This window comes from Branchiostoma belcheri, unplaced genomic scaffold (genome assembly GCF_001625305.1).
Source record: "Branchiostoma belcheri isolate BF01 breed outbred unplaced genomic scaffold, Haploidv18h27 scaffold23, whole genome shotgun sequence".
NCBI classification, from domain to species: Eukaryota; Metazoa; Chordata; class Leptocardii; order Amphioxiformes; family Branchiostomatidae; genus Branchiostoma; species Branchiostoma belcheri.
This window is the reverse complement of record NW_017803824.1, coordinates 1,927,179-1,941,352: the sequence shown is the minus strand read 5'-3', so window position 1 is coordinate 1,941,352 and position 14,174 is coordinate 1,927,179. Positions and strand designations below refer to the sequence as shown.

The 14,174-nt window shown below is 42.1% G+C and overlaps 2 protein-coding genes across 2 annotated transcripts in view; both read left to right on the top strand.

Annotated features, from left to right (window-relative positions):
* Positions 1 to 9,411, top strand: part of LOC109470558 (TBC1 domain family member 1-like) — a 52,302-nt gene extending 42,891 nt beyond the window's left edge. Inside the window, exons 16-23 of the mRNA XM_019769522.1 lie at positions 1,315 to 1,476; positions 1,986 to 2,138; positions 2,561 to 2,712; positions 3,159 to 3,251; positions 4,408 to 4,567; positions 4,939 to 5,108; positions 5,680 to 5,876; positions 6,505 to 9,411. Of these exons, the coding sequence (XP_019625081.1) occupies positions 1,315 to 1,476; positions 1,986 to 2,138; positions 2,561 to 2,712; positions 3,159 to 3,251; positions 4,408 to 4,567; positions 4,939 to 5,108; positions 5,680 to 5,876; positions 6,505 to 6,934 (1,517 nt within the window). The 3' untranslated portion in view covers positions 6,935 to 9,411. The remainder of the gene's footprint in view (positions 1 to 1,314; positions 1,477 to 1,985; positions 2,139 to 2,560; positions 2,713 to 3,158; positions 3,252 to 4,407; positions 4,568 to 4,938; positions 5,109 to 5,679; positions 5,877 to 6,504) is intronic.
* A 2,370-nt stretch (positions 9,412 to 11,781) lies between these two features.
* Positions 11,782 to 14,174, top strand: part of LOC109470618 (Krueppel-like factor 12) — a 12,740-nt gene continuing 10,347 nt past the window's right edge. Inside the window, exons 1-3 of the mRNA XM_019769636.1 lie at positions 11,782 to 11,965; positions 12,187 to 12,229; positions 13,034 to 13,082. Coding sequence (XP_019625195.1) covers positions 11,833 to 11,965; positions 12,187 to 12,229; positions 13,034 to 13,082 — 225 coding nt within the window. The 5' untranslated portion in view covers positions 11,782 to 11,832. The remainder of the gene's footprint in view (positions 11,966 to 12,186; positions 12,230 to 13,033; positions 13,083 to 14,174) is intronic.

Here is a 14,174-nt window from a genome sequence, read left to right as displayed (position 1 = left end):
TACGATAAGAATTACATTATTTGCTGTACATAAAAGCTGTGTGGGTGGTACTGGATTGATATTTTGCCCCATGACATTTCCCCCCAAGCTTGTATAAAGCATGGTGTGAGACCATTGTACAACCATTATCTACTTTGCTGTCTGTTTTAACCTACTCTCCAAGCAGAGGTATAGGCTTCAACTTATTTTTTATGTTTTCGGCTTATTTTTTAGGCATTTTTATCAGGTCTTCTTTTTTTCTTCTGCTTTTTTTCTTTCTTTATTCAGCAGCCATTTGGGTGACATATTGGATACTGCCGTGCCAATGGTGCTGTCTTGCAAATTTCATACTGTCTTCTAGCGACCAAAAGATCTGCTTGGAGATAAGTTTTAACTTGCCAATTTGGCACTGTCGTTATCTTCAGAATAGTCCCCAACTCCCCATTCTATCCTTGATTTTGGATCTTTTAGGTACTCGGCTTGCACTGCTTTTGCATCCACTTATACCTGCTATATCTTTTTCATGAGGAAGGGTGTCAGGAATCTGCATGTTGACATGCCTTCCTCACTTTCTTTGATATTTGTTTTTCCATTGTTTAGGTGCCATTTTGCCTCATTCAGCTTCGTTTGACACCAGTAAGTCTCGATGGATATTTTTTGCATAAATTTTGATCGGTTGGTGGTGTTTCGTCACGTTTGCTGTGAGGTCTATTTTTGTGTGCACAATTAATTTCATCCTGCTTTTGCACCACGATAACAGAAAGAGCAGTGTTTTTTGTGCACAGCATGTTCACAGCATTCATTGGGCACTTTATGCACCCGTTGTTTGTATCTTCACTGGTATATGGTTATGTTTTATCAATGTCAAAAACGGAAATCTTTAATGTTGCCATAATGTTCGTCAGAATGTCTCAAGGTTGTTTTTGGGTATTCATGAACGACATCCCATCTATATTTTCCAAATCTTGTATCCTAAAAGATCAAGAAAACATTGGCATTGGGCATCATCAAGTGTCGGCCTTGGTAAATAATGTGGCCACAGTTTTACCCAGACATGCCCAGAAAACAACATATCTTGCTTCTAAACCCTACAAGTGCAGCACTCGCTACAAAATTTTGCATAAAGATGCCCCATTTTCCATTGGGAAATGTTCACTGAGCAGTCCCTTCTCTATTTTGCATATGCCCTGGGTTTAGGTCCAGAGGTTCGAATCCGTATCTGAACCTCTGGACTTGAATCCAGACCTGGACATGAACATGGGTTTAGGTACACAGCACTACTTGTGTGGTAAAGATCAACCCATGTGACCAGATGTTCTGTTCTCCCTCCCACAGCCCGTATGGATGCGGTGGAGACCAAACGCACCAAGCTGGACTACGACGTGATCCTGCCCTGCTCCAAGAACACCCTGGTCATGTGGGACGGCATGCTGGGAACTCCCAACAGGGCAGAGGTCAAGTTCAACCCTGACGAGCTGCTGGCTGTCGTCAGAGCTGGTGAGTTGGTTAGTTAGTATGGTTACCAGAATATAGCCATGACAACAGACAAGATTACACTTACTCACTCATCGTCTTGCTCGTGGTGCATAGAACCAACTAGTTTCACTAGGCCTCACCATCTTCAGACAAGGGCAGCCAAGAACAATATGCTGGAACACAAATTGCCTATATTGTATCATTAAATACATGTCATAACATCATTGTGAACTTACTTGTACATTCAGGCAAATTTCTATATATGTTGTAGAAGAAATTTATACATGACATGGTTAAAAGGGTTCTGTAGTGATGTTAAATAGTAATAGTCAAAGTGTCAAACGATGTTACACATTTGTCTTTTTTAAATAAATGTATGTAATGTAACGTTATGTAATTGTATGTTGATGTTCTTATGTACTTCACCCTCTCCTGGAAGAATAGCTGTCACCCACGGTGGGCAGCTAAAGGAGAGTTGTTTCATAATAAACTACCATAAACCACAATGTTTTCTCTCACGTTCTGTCCAGGTGTACCCAAAGTGCGCCGTGGAGAGATCTGGAGACTCCTGGCCGAGCAGTACCAGCTCAGGAACAAGCACAGCAACGCTCCTCCAGAAATCCCCTACGAGGAACTCATCAGACAACTCACATCACACCAGCATGCCATTCTCATTGATTTAGGTAGGTGGCGCTGTTGAATGGTCTGTTATATGCTCCAGAATGACTTCAATATTGGAAGTCTGTTATACTTCATTTGTTGCAAAGTAACTCATGTGTGTTATCTTCAACCATGAATGGTATAATATCCAGTCAGCACGTTGGCAGAATATTTTGTGACTGCGGAAACCTGTGCAAAGCACTTTTGCAGAGCATCTCATTTAAGGTCGTATTTGGGTACTTAAGGATGACATCTATAGTTTTCAATTATTGTGTTGGAAAAGATATCGTCTGCAATGAAATAACATTGATAAAACGTCCAATGAAAAACCATGAAAAATCGCAGGTGCAGTACCTTCTGCAATGTGCTTTCCCAGCCACTTGTTCTTCAGACAGCCTTGATTTTAAGATGTTAGCTAAAAGTTAAGAATTGTTTCTTTTTCCAGGCCGCACCTTCCCGAGCCATGCATACTTCTCCACACAGCTGGGTGCGGGACAGCTGGCCCTGTTTAACCTGCTGAAGGCCTACTCACTGCTGGACAGGGAGGTGGGGTACTGTCAGGGACTCAGCTTCGTCGCAGGCATCCTGCTCATGCATGTAAGTCACACAGCACATCACAAGTCACCAAAGACAGTAGGGTCATTATCATAAGATAGCTTTAAACAATGTTTAGAGTTAGATCTTCAAAGGTTAGGTGTAACAAGTCATTTGGTGTAACGTAGCCAGCTGTCGTCACACCGCGTGCCTGCAAAGCTGGTGTGTTACACCAAAGGGCGTTTATACCAGCCATACAGATACAGAATACTGTAATACAGATGCAGATACTTAAAATTTGTATTAATAGTATTGCCTGTTTGTTGAAAACAGCAAAATTTTATTTCTGTTCTATTTTGAAATCAAATTGATCAAATTGAATGTACATCCAGATTTCATCCATAAATTGTACAAATGTAGTTCTTCTTCTTCTTTAGTATAGGCAGCCAACATCGTTTGTGTGGTCTTCAGGTTCCTTACATTACCCATATTTCTGTTTCTTTTCACAGATGACAGAGGAGGAGGCGTTCCACATGCTGACCTTCAGTATGTACCAGCTGGGCTTCAGACGGCAGTACAGACCTGACATGGTGGCACTGCAGGTACAGCAGCTCCTCTACATCTCATTGCTCCAAATTCTTTTGCTGTATTTTGGTAATCTCTTGGCAGGTCATACAGTGGCAAGGCAGTATCCATTGGCCAGAGGAGTGTCCATTGGTCAGCGAAGGGTGGTACTGGCTGGCTAATGGATACTCCCTGGCCAATTTGATACTGTCTTTTGCGGCCACCAAAACACCTGCTTTGAGATCAGTATCATAGTGTTTAAGTCTATGGTGGTAACTAACATGTTTTTTTCCAGTAAATCACAGTTACTTATTAATAAATGCAAAATTCACTGCAGTCTCAGGGTACCTACTTTTTACAGAATGTCTGAATTGAAATGATTTGACTTCAAATGATTTAGAGTCAAATATAACATCTAAGTATGACACCTGTATGCCAACTGTGTTAGCCACAAAGAGTATTGTGTTGTAAAAACTTGGCACATATCATAAGATAACGGGGTATTTTATTGCTGTGGATGAGGTGTGAGTATATCATCCTGACTGTAAGAATTTTGTGCAAAAAAAAAACAGTTACTCAAGCAACTGGATATGATTTTGGAAATGGTCTGATGTTTCAGGTAGCATCCACTACCTTTCGTCAGTGTCATTCAATATGCAGTTGCATGAGTAACAGTTTCTTTGGTGTATCTTATAACCTGTAAGTCTAACCGTTACCAACGTAAGGGATGGTATTGCTGAGTCTGTATCAGTATAGATGAGGTGTGAGTATATCATCCTGACTGTAAGAATTTTGCGCAAAAAAAAAAAACAGTTACTCAAGCAACTGGATATGATTTTGGAAATGGTCAAGACATTTCAGGTAGCATCCACTACCTTTCGTCAGTGTCCAGTTGCGTGAGTAACTGTTTTTTTGGCATATCTTTCACCTGGATGTCTAGCCTTCGCTGACATCAGTGATGCTATTACCGAGTCTGTATTGGTATAGATTAAGTATTACTTAAATCATCCTGACTGTAAGAATTTTGCCCCGCTATCTCAGATCCAGATGTACCAGCTGTCTCGCCTGCTGCACGACTTGGCACATGTCATAAAACAGCATTATTTGCATTAAACTATCGTGAGTAAAAAACAAGGGATGGTATTGGTGAGTCTGTATTGGTATAGATGTAAGAATTTTGCCCCGCTATCTCAGATCCAGATGTACCAGCTGTCTCGCCTGCTGCACGACAACCACCGCGAGCTGTACGAGCACCTGGAGAAGAACGACATCGCCCCCACGCTCTACGCCGCGCCGTGGTTCCTCACGCTCTTCGCCTCACAGTTCCCACTGGGCTTCGTCACTAGAGTGTTCGGTAAGGGGAACAGTCATGATTTGAGAATGAGGACCAGGCTCTAGCCAACACCAGTTTTTTTGTCAATTACAGGAACTTTGTGGCATGTGACAGAAATTTTTTTTTAATCAATCCGTCAACCTTGATGGAATAACTTTGCAAAAATCTATAAAAATATCAGAAGGACCCCCAACAGTCACTCTCAACCCCATGTTTTGGGGCAACTGGATATGATTTTGGGAAACGATCAGACATTTCAAGTGGCATCCACTGCCTCTCGTCAGTGACAGTTAAGTCAGTCAAGAGAAAAGCAGTTTTATTGCAAGATTATATAACATGATACGGGTGTGATATCTTTGCTGTATGATAATTCTGCATATATTTTCCCCCAGATCTGATATTCCTCCAAGGAACAGACGTGATCTTTAAGGTGGCCCTGACGCTGCTGGGCGACCATGAGGACCTGATCATGGCCTGTCAGGGGTTCGAGAACATCGTGGACTTCATCAAGAACCAGCTGCCAGCCCTGGGCATGGTCAGCATGGAGAAGGTCATCACTAGAGTAAGTCCACACTGTCACTTTTAGAAACAGAATTTGAATCGTCAGGGCTCGAAATTACTTTTTCTGCATATTGAAAATTATCTGCACCAGTCCAGTTTCAGTCCTGAAAAATTGGGGTCGGTAGGTAGGGATTATATTTTTCTTTTTCTTTTAGACTTTGACGATCTGTAGTGATCCAACTTATACAATACAGTTTAACAAAGTCAAACTTGCATGAGGACAATTATATTTTCAATGTCAATGTTAAAAAACTGATTGTACAACATTTCATCACTCAGGTCAGATCATGGAGCTAGAAGTGATCGATCAGCCCAAAAAATTTATGTCCCTTTCAGCGGTCCACACACACACAAAAAAAGCCTGGGGTGGACAGTTTTTTCTATGGTCGGTCAGGAAACAAGAGAGCCCCAATCAAATATTTTTATTTTATTTTGCAGGCATTTGAGATGGAGGTGGTACATGTATTTTGAGTTCTGACATCCCACAACAAAATCCCCTCCAAAACTCTACAAACCTAACCAGTACAAGAGAGCCCTAATCAAAGATTTTTATTTTTATTTTTATTTTGTAGGCATTTGAGCTGGACATCTCCAAGCAGCTTCACGCCTACGAGGTGGAGTACCACGTCCTGCAGGAGGAGATGATCAGCTCTCCCCAGAGGGGGGATGTCGACAGGATGGAAAAGCTGGAGCAGGCCAATCGCAACCTGAAGAGACAGAACATGGAGCTGTTGGAAAAGCTCCAGACATCACACAGCAGTATTCACAGGTAAACAATCTATTCTTATCCAGATCAAATAGTCTGTAAGATAGCTAGATACAAAAACAAACTTGTGTATGATCGCTATCGTGACAACTGCATATACTGTGGCTGATGTATGATGAGAAATTCCACCTTCTAACCCCAATAATGTTGTTGTAAAGGTAGAGGGGATTCATTCCTCAACCTAACCGACATCTCGCACACGCAGTCGTCCCTTAGTAAGACATCTGGAGCCACATATAGTTCCCGTTTAGAACTTTTATTCAGCCTGTAACACGACCGTTTTCGCCTGTGTGTCTTCTTCAAGTGTACATATACAGAGGCTAAATCAGTAATCTTGTTGATTTCAGCTTGGAAGCCAAAAACAAACTTGTGTATGATCGCTATTGTGACAACTGTATATTCTGTGGCTGATGTATGATGAGAAATTCAACACTTTCTGACACTACCGGGTAGTACTGGTTACTTTGTGGGCACAGACGACACACTGCCACTACTGCCAAGCAGGCCCCGTGAACAAGGAACTTAAATTTTGGACGTTTTTTGAGAACTGAGCCATCCTGTTTGGTTTGTTTCCGCAGTTAAAGTCATAGTCTTTTGAGACTGACTGACAGTACAATCTTGTTGATTTCAGTTTGGAAGCCACAGTTGCCAGTCTTCAGTCAGAGCAGAACAAGCTGCGCTCCAGCGTGCAGACCCTGGAGATCGAGCGGGCCGCCCTCCTCAACACTGTCACCAAGCTGCGCAGGCTTCTCCCCGACAACTGCCTCATTGAGGAAGAGCTGAACTTCTCCATCGTTAACGAGATGCGGGCGAACGTGGGGCTACCTCCCCTCAGCAAGAACAACAGTAGCAGCTCGTCCGAGGACTTGGATACGGAGGTGGCCAACATTACAAACAAAACCAGGACAATCATCCCCAACCCGCTCATGAGGCACAGGAACATGAGCGGGGACAGCATCGGTAGCTCAGTTAGCGCTGGGAGCACAGCTTCTTCTGATCTGTTGTGTACGGAGAACTTACAGAACACAACAACAAGCACATGTCGACCTCTCTCTACCTAAACCTGTACATACATAGAGAACGTTTGACTGTAGGTACTGTCTGTATAGTAGGATCAGTAGTGCCAGTGAGAGGTCCAACAGGAAAATACAGAAAAAAAAGAGAAGCATCTTGACATGACACCAGTGGCCAACTTATGTATGTAGATATGTTACGACAGTGGCAATAGGTAGTCAAAGAAATCGTGAACGGACAGGGTGAAGCTATAATGTCACCCTCCAACTGGGAACATGTTCACAAGAACAGAAATGCACCAAATATACCTGTATATAAAGATCTTTGTGTGATGTGTTGTTGTGTGCTGTTGTCTGACAAAGTAATGATTGTTGTCTAGCTGCAGACAGTTAAATCCAGTGTGCTTCTCTCAGTATTGTTGCGTCCTCCAATGCTTGCTTTAAAGTTGTCCGACCGTGAGCTGCTTGTTCTTTGGTGCTGATTCCTATAACTTAACATAAACTTTGAAGCAGAGGTTTTTAAAAACTTCCCGTGATGACGAACACCATATCGTAGCTACCAAAGGAATGCTTACAGTGATGTTGTGGAATGCCCCAATTGGTTGAAAGGCAGGGGTAAAGAGTACTACATACACCACAGGGTGGAATGTGCTTGCGAATGAGAGACTATATTTACTGTAACGACATGTAGAATCTATACCTCTATGCATAACCCCAGTGTCCTGCCAAGTACTATACCTACCCAAGGGTTTGCTGGATATATGTATAGTTAAACAAGAATCCTATATAAGAAAAGGGCAAAAATATGACTTAAAGGAAGTTGTATATACTAATGTAGCTGTAACTTGTGACTAGTTAGTCTTTGGGAGGTAAAGTAGGGACGACAGAGTTCACTAAGGAGATACCATTGGCATGGACGTGTATGTAAATAACTTGGTATGGCCATTTCATGGTCTATTGCTGTAGGTATCAGGTCATGACAGATGTGTTCTGAACAGTGTTGACAACAAGGCTTTTCTGGTAGACATATGCTTAGAACGTTGTGCAAATATTAGATCGAAGTAAAAACTAAGAGTTGACAGATGGTTTTGTTTCTCGTACAAGTAACGTTACAGTGTTTTAGTAAGTATAATCTTGTATCAAGGTATTATGAAGTTTACTTGCCGTTTTTTGTATTGTTTCGTTTTATACCTGTTATATTTTTGGTGCAATGTTTAATGATGTTGTACATTGTTTTATGATTTGAAAGGGGAAAAGCCCTGTTATTTTATGATTTTACTTTGTCATTTATTGCATCATAACCAAACTGGAATTTCTAGTCATGTGTAGTGACTTCTTCCAGCTATTTCAATGATGTTAAGATTGTATGACCGTTGTTAACAGTGTCAACATTACTTGAGGCGTGCGTAAGATGTATGACATGTAATGATTTCTTTTTAATGCCAATGGTGATTTCTTTGTATTTTTCATTTATGAAGGTCTTTAAGGGATCAGTGATGATTGAAAAAAATGTATCCTTATTTGTGGAATCAGCCGAGCTGGCTTAGAGGGAACAAAATCATGATCCATTTCTTTTAGTTGAATCCTATGTTGTCATGATTCAGAGACAAAAAAATAAGATACAAACATCGTGTTGTTGAATAACTGTCACTATTTGAATGTACCAACAAGTTGTTGAAAATGTTTTGGGTTGCTTAGCACGAATGTACTTTTGTCAGATTAACTGTAAATATTGTAGCCACTGTTCCCAGAGGACCAGGCAGGGTATGGGATAGTTGAGTGTTCTGCATCAGTCTCGAGCACAGCAGTTCCTAGATAAATGTCACAAGCCACTGACAACTGAATCTTTTACATGTTAAGGGGTTGTCTGTTATACATGCCATGACATCAACCATCAATATACAGTTAAAACCTTGTTGAGACTGGGACTTGAAAGGTTTGATTTGGGTTCTCTGTAAGCTGTGTCTGAAACAACATCATGTGCAGAAACATGGCTCTAGTTTGGTTAAAACTTGTATCCACAGTGGAGCTGGTTTCTTGAGAAAAGTTGTCCTGACATCCACTAGGAAATAATTTGTTGCCCAGCTTTTCAAATGAGTTGAGTTTCTTTAGAATTCAGTTTCTCAGAAAACCTGTCCAAACACTTTTAACCAGTCCCAGTCTGTACAGGGTCGGTAACAAAATAAACTGTTTACACAATGATTCCAATCCAGAAGTCAACAAGGTTTTGTATGGAACCATCAAGTACTTGTATTTTGAAGGGTACTTTTCACTTAAAGCAATAGCACTGGATAGTTTACCTCACTGTACGTGGCATATAAATAGATATTATTCAGGATGAAATATCTATAACTTAAGAGTAATACTCTGAACATTTTTGTGTTTGTGTCTTTGAAAGATTTACTGTACCTTTGATGTGATGGTAGGGCATCAAACCGTGTGGAAAAGCCATGTGGAGCTTGGGAGGGACGGCTGTCATCTCAGTACAAACCTCGAAAGAAAGCAATAAAAATACTGGAAACTCATAGCGTTCATGTCTGAATTATTCCTGTTGTGCTCTTCAAAGTGTGTTATTTATTGTCTATCAGCAGAACTTAAACGCCGGTTGTTGAAAGCAGCTCAATTGTTGGCATAAGAAAACTTAAATGTCCTTATTCGCCTCTTACCAAACTTTTCCAACCCTTCAACGGTTGTTGAATGTGGCTCATTTATCGGTATAAGAAAACTTTACTGTACTTACTCGCCTCTTAAGAAACTTTTCCAACCCTTGACTCGCTAGGGTCGTTTTCAAATACTAGTACTAGTAGTAGGCGTCGCCTTTTCGTTCTGACTTGGTACATGTAATATAATATATTTCACGGTTGCCGTACTTTGTTTTACATTGTATAAACAGTCAAGTCCCCGACTTTGCCACACAACTCAGACGAGAGCTAGCGACAGAATTTCGAAATTACTAAGCCGTCTGGTCTTCTATGACTATACACTTGCGAGAAAAAGTTGATTATCAGCCCAAACAGTCAACGTTCGTTTATTAGTACGTAATCAGTACCTTGGCCTTGGGGCACTGAAAGGTGCAATATGCATCATGAGAATCATGCCATGGTGAGTCCATCTTTAATCCAATATAAAACGGGAGCTTGTGCCACTATACATATATAAACGAGAACTCCTTTTATAAACGTGTAAAGTGGTACGATTCTAAATCGGTTGCTGTATACTACCGAGCTGCATTGCCAATGTAAACACTACTGGCATGTTTGTCTACTATAATCTCTAAGCAGATCCCTTTCGGCGGCCGGTGGCAAGACATTATCCACAAGTTAGCCAGAGGAGTTTGTACGGCCACCGTTTCGCTGTCGGAAAGATCCCTTTCGGTGGCCGTACAAACTCCTCTGGCTAATGGACAATGTCTTGCCACCGAAAGGCATCTGCTTGATGTTTGTCCCGTGATCGATGCCGCAGTGTACAGTAAACATCGCGCCACACCCACCGGCACAGACCCGGTCCAACCTGAAAGTCAGAAGCAGCGCGGCTTCACGCCCAGTCTGACCTTTTCTGGCTGCGGGATCGTCTACGTCTTCGTGGACGTGCACTCGTACACAGACACATTAAATAGCCTAAACCAGGCTTTGATGGGACAACTGGAAAAGAGTAGAAGAAAAAAGAGTCTCTACCCAGGCTTCAGATGCGCCTGGAAAAGTATCATACGTGTGACTAGTGCTCTCCAAGCAGAGGTTTGGGTTATTTGGTAAAAACAATTCAGTGCAAAAAAGAAACTCCGATAAAAAACCTAAAAACACGGCAAGAATAACCCAAACCTCTGCTTGGAGAGCAGAAATAAAGTATGATGACTCGGAGCGGAAAACCATTTAACCTTCTTGGGAAAACTATTCTCCTTTAGCAGACTCCCGGGCATGTTTGTAATGATATCCGTGTATTTGGCCAAATTTTACCATTTAAAGCAACCACTTAAGCCTGGTAGAGGCTACTCATTTAAAAACGCCGTCCCCTTGCTATTGTTTAACTTGTCTGCAAAGCTTGGTACAAAGGTGACCACGCCTAGCGTTTATCGCGGCTAGCCGACTGCGGAGGCGAGAAGCGTCACTGATAAAAGTTCGGCGCATAAAGACGTCCTTTCATAGTATTCCACAGCTGTAAAGTAAATAGCTCCGCGTTCGTAAAAGTGTTTGAATTTGTTGTAGATCGTAGGAGGATTTGTAAACACCTAGCCTCTACCAGGCTTCGGGAGGCGGCTGGAAAGAGTACAAATCGGCCAAATAGAGAGATAACATGCCGGGGGAGTTTGTCTGCTGGGAAAGAACATTCTGGAGCGGCAAACTGTTCTCTCCAGCAGAAAAACTCCCCTGGCGTGTTATCTCTGTATTTGGCCGATTTCTACTCTTTCCAGCCGCCTCCCGAAGCCTGGTAGAGTCTAGTAAACACCTGTCAATGACAGGAGTCTAAACTGACACGTTCACGGTTGTTTGTGAGTGTCAGCCATGATTAGGCACTGCTGGCATCCCTCAGCCCCAACAGCTTTTCCCGAAAAGGCAACAGATCGTCAGAAAGTTCAATTTATCCTGCCCATTTCCCTCGCCGTTTCCATGGCTACGGAATTCCAAGGATACCGAGAGTGGCCTTTTCACGGCTGAGTGCGCTGTCGTCGATCAAAGGGGTGGTGTGTGGGGATCTCACATCCCGGCGGTGACTTTGGGGTTTGATTTTTAGTTTCGAGAGATAAGAACGAGAAACAAAAGTAACGCAGGTACACAGGAATCTACCATTACCCTATATATGGCACGATACTTGAGTAGAAATATTTTTTGATGAAATTCTTGCCGTACAAACATAGAAGTGCCCCACCCTGCCACACCCACCCCACCCGAGTGGACCCACCCATGAAAAGGCCCGGATGTGGGTGTGGCGGATGACGTCAATGGGCCAAGATGGCTGCTGCAGTGGCGATGAAAAGTGGGGTATCCGCTGATTTTAAGAAGAAAACCGGACAAATGGCGAAGGGGAGCTCGTCTGAAACATCAGCAAACAAGTACTGTGCCTACAAGGACTGTAAGGAGCAAAGTGAGCCGACGATCCTTGCGTTCCCTACTATTTGTTTTGCCTGTTTTATCAAGGTCTTTCGTCACAGGAAGCCGAACCGACCGTAGGGTCAGATATCGAACGGTCAAAAATTCCTGGTCGGAAAAAAATATTTCCCGTACTACGTTCTGTGTCCCAGTATACATTCAGTAACCCTCAACGCGAGTTGACTAGAATGTTGTTCTCTTATTCTCCATTTTCAGATCAAGTGTACACTGCTTGCGACCGCTGTATGGAGACATTTTGGTGAGTAACGCTGAGTATAATAATGTGTCTGACCCGGCCTGGCAGAGGCGCTTCATTCATCCTTTAGTAGACGTCAGCTCTTTTCTATCAGTTGTATGTTCCCGCGGTTTGCCGGCAGTCATCCGGGTTAAGTTTGACGTAAAGGACACAGATGCAAGTGATTTCTAGTTGGAATGTGTCCATGTAAACAAGGATGAGACTGTTGTCTTGTCGATTTGTATTTTGGTTTTAGTCGCATCGTTATGATTACAGTGTCAAAACAAAATTTCGGCATCAAATTGCATAACAAAGTGTAGGACGCGTTGGTGCGTACGGTTTGTGGTGACTACCGAAGCCCAGATACAGTGTCTGGACTAAAAGTCTCTAGCCTTAATCTGTTGGTTTTGGGTTAGGCGGGAGATTTGTGGATTGTTTGTGTGCTAAACCACTTGTTTGACCAATCCTTGGCAAATCTCGCCGTTTGCCCTATTAGCCCACTCTACAGTTATACACTGTATCTCCCTAGTGTAACATTATAATCATCATCAACCAACATTATAATATCAAATCTGTGTATCAAAAAGCTGCGATGTTATTCAGTTTTGTTAAGGCATGATTTCTTTTTTTATATTGTAGAAGGAAGAGCTCTATCAATTATCATAATTCATATGTCCCAAGGAAATTGAAGACTATTGGTGTTATGTTGAGACATGTTTTATACCCTTTTTACATTTATTTCAGTCTCATTACAGCAATGACCAGTTAGTTAGGCATAATGTGATGAATGCTTTATATGTATAACATCTCATAATCTCTTTTTTACAGTGACAAGCATTCCAACAGCACTGTTCATCGCTGTTTCAGGGAAATAGAGGTGAGGAAATGACACACGCAACAAAGAAACTAAGGAAGGCACTGCAGTTGAATGGATTCTAGTTTGTCCTTTTCTTGCACGTCATTATGACGAATATTTCGCTGGTATTTGTAGAGATTAGAAGAAAGGGTGTGTTGACTGTGTTGACATACTGTTAGGACCCGGAAATGTTCAAGTGCTTTTTCCTTGTCAAGAACAAGACTGGTACCAAGCAGTGCAGGACAGACTTCTTTGTTGTAGCCCCTCTTGCATTGGTACTAGTCTCCACCAGACTCTTTTGCAGGCTGAATGAATAGTAGAAATTGGTCTAAAAAGAATGTAGCTGGCCAGGGGAGTTGGCCAGCTATAGAGGATCCAGTTTGCCTTTTGATTGTAAACTCCATGCAGGCAAACTGGGCCCTCTCTGGCTGGCAAACTCCTCTGGCCAGCTACATTCTTTTTAGGCCGATTTCTACTGTCTATTCAGCCTGCAAAAGAGTCTGGTAGAGAAAGAGTCAGGTGGAGACTAGCCTTAGCCCCAGACTTCTTAAGCTATAGACTTGCAGCTGTCCTGGTGCAGGTCATCAGAAATGTGTATCAAACACTGAGGTCTTCACCTGCACCATGCAAGACTGGGGAAACAGGTCAAGGTCATGGCTGTGAAAAAACAATCCCCTTTTTTTGATCCAGCAAAGGGGTTATAGGGGAGTCATATAACCAGTGACTTGTATTTATCCTATAGTCAGTGTTTTTTTTTAAAGATACAGATAATGAAGGCACACCAGGATGTTGGGTAGAAAGAATATCAATAGTTTGGTGGAAAGAATATGGAATAGTAAAAGAAAGGGAAGACTTATTCATTTATGATGAAATTGAGCAGAAAGCAGTCATAGCAATTAGGAGATGGGTTGTTGCAAAATTAATGTGAAATATGATACCTGATATGCAAAATTGGACACTCCACAATGGTTTCCAACCCCCTCCTTTTGTGAACATATGGAATAGCCCACATCACCATTCAGTACATGCATGTAGGCAAAGGGGATGCACAAAGCTTGAATCAATCTCCAAGCAGATATAGGGTGAAGAGAGAAAAATGGAGACCACTAGAAG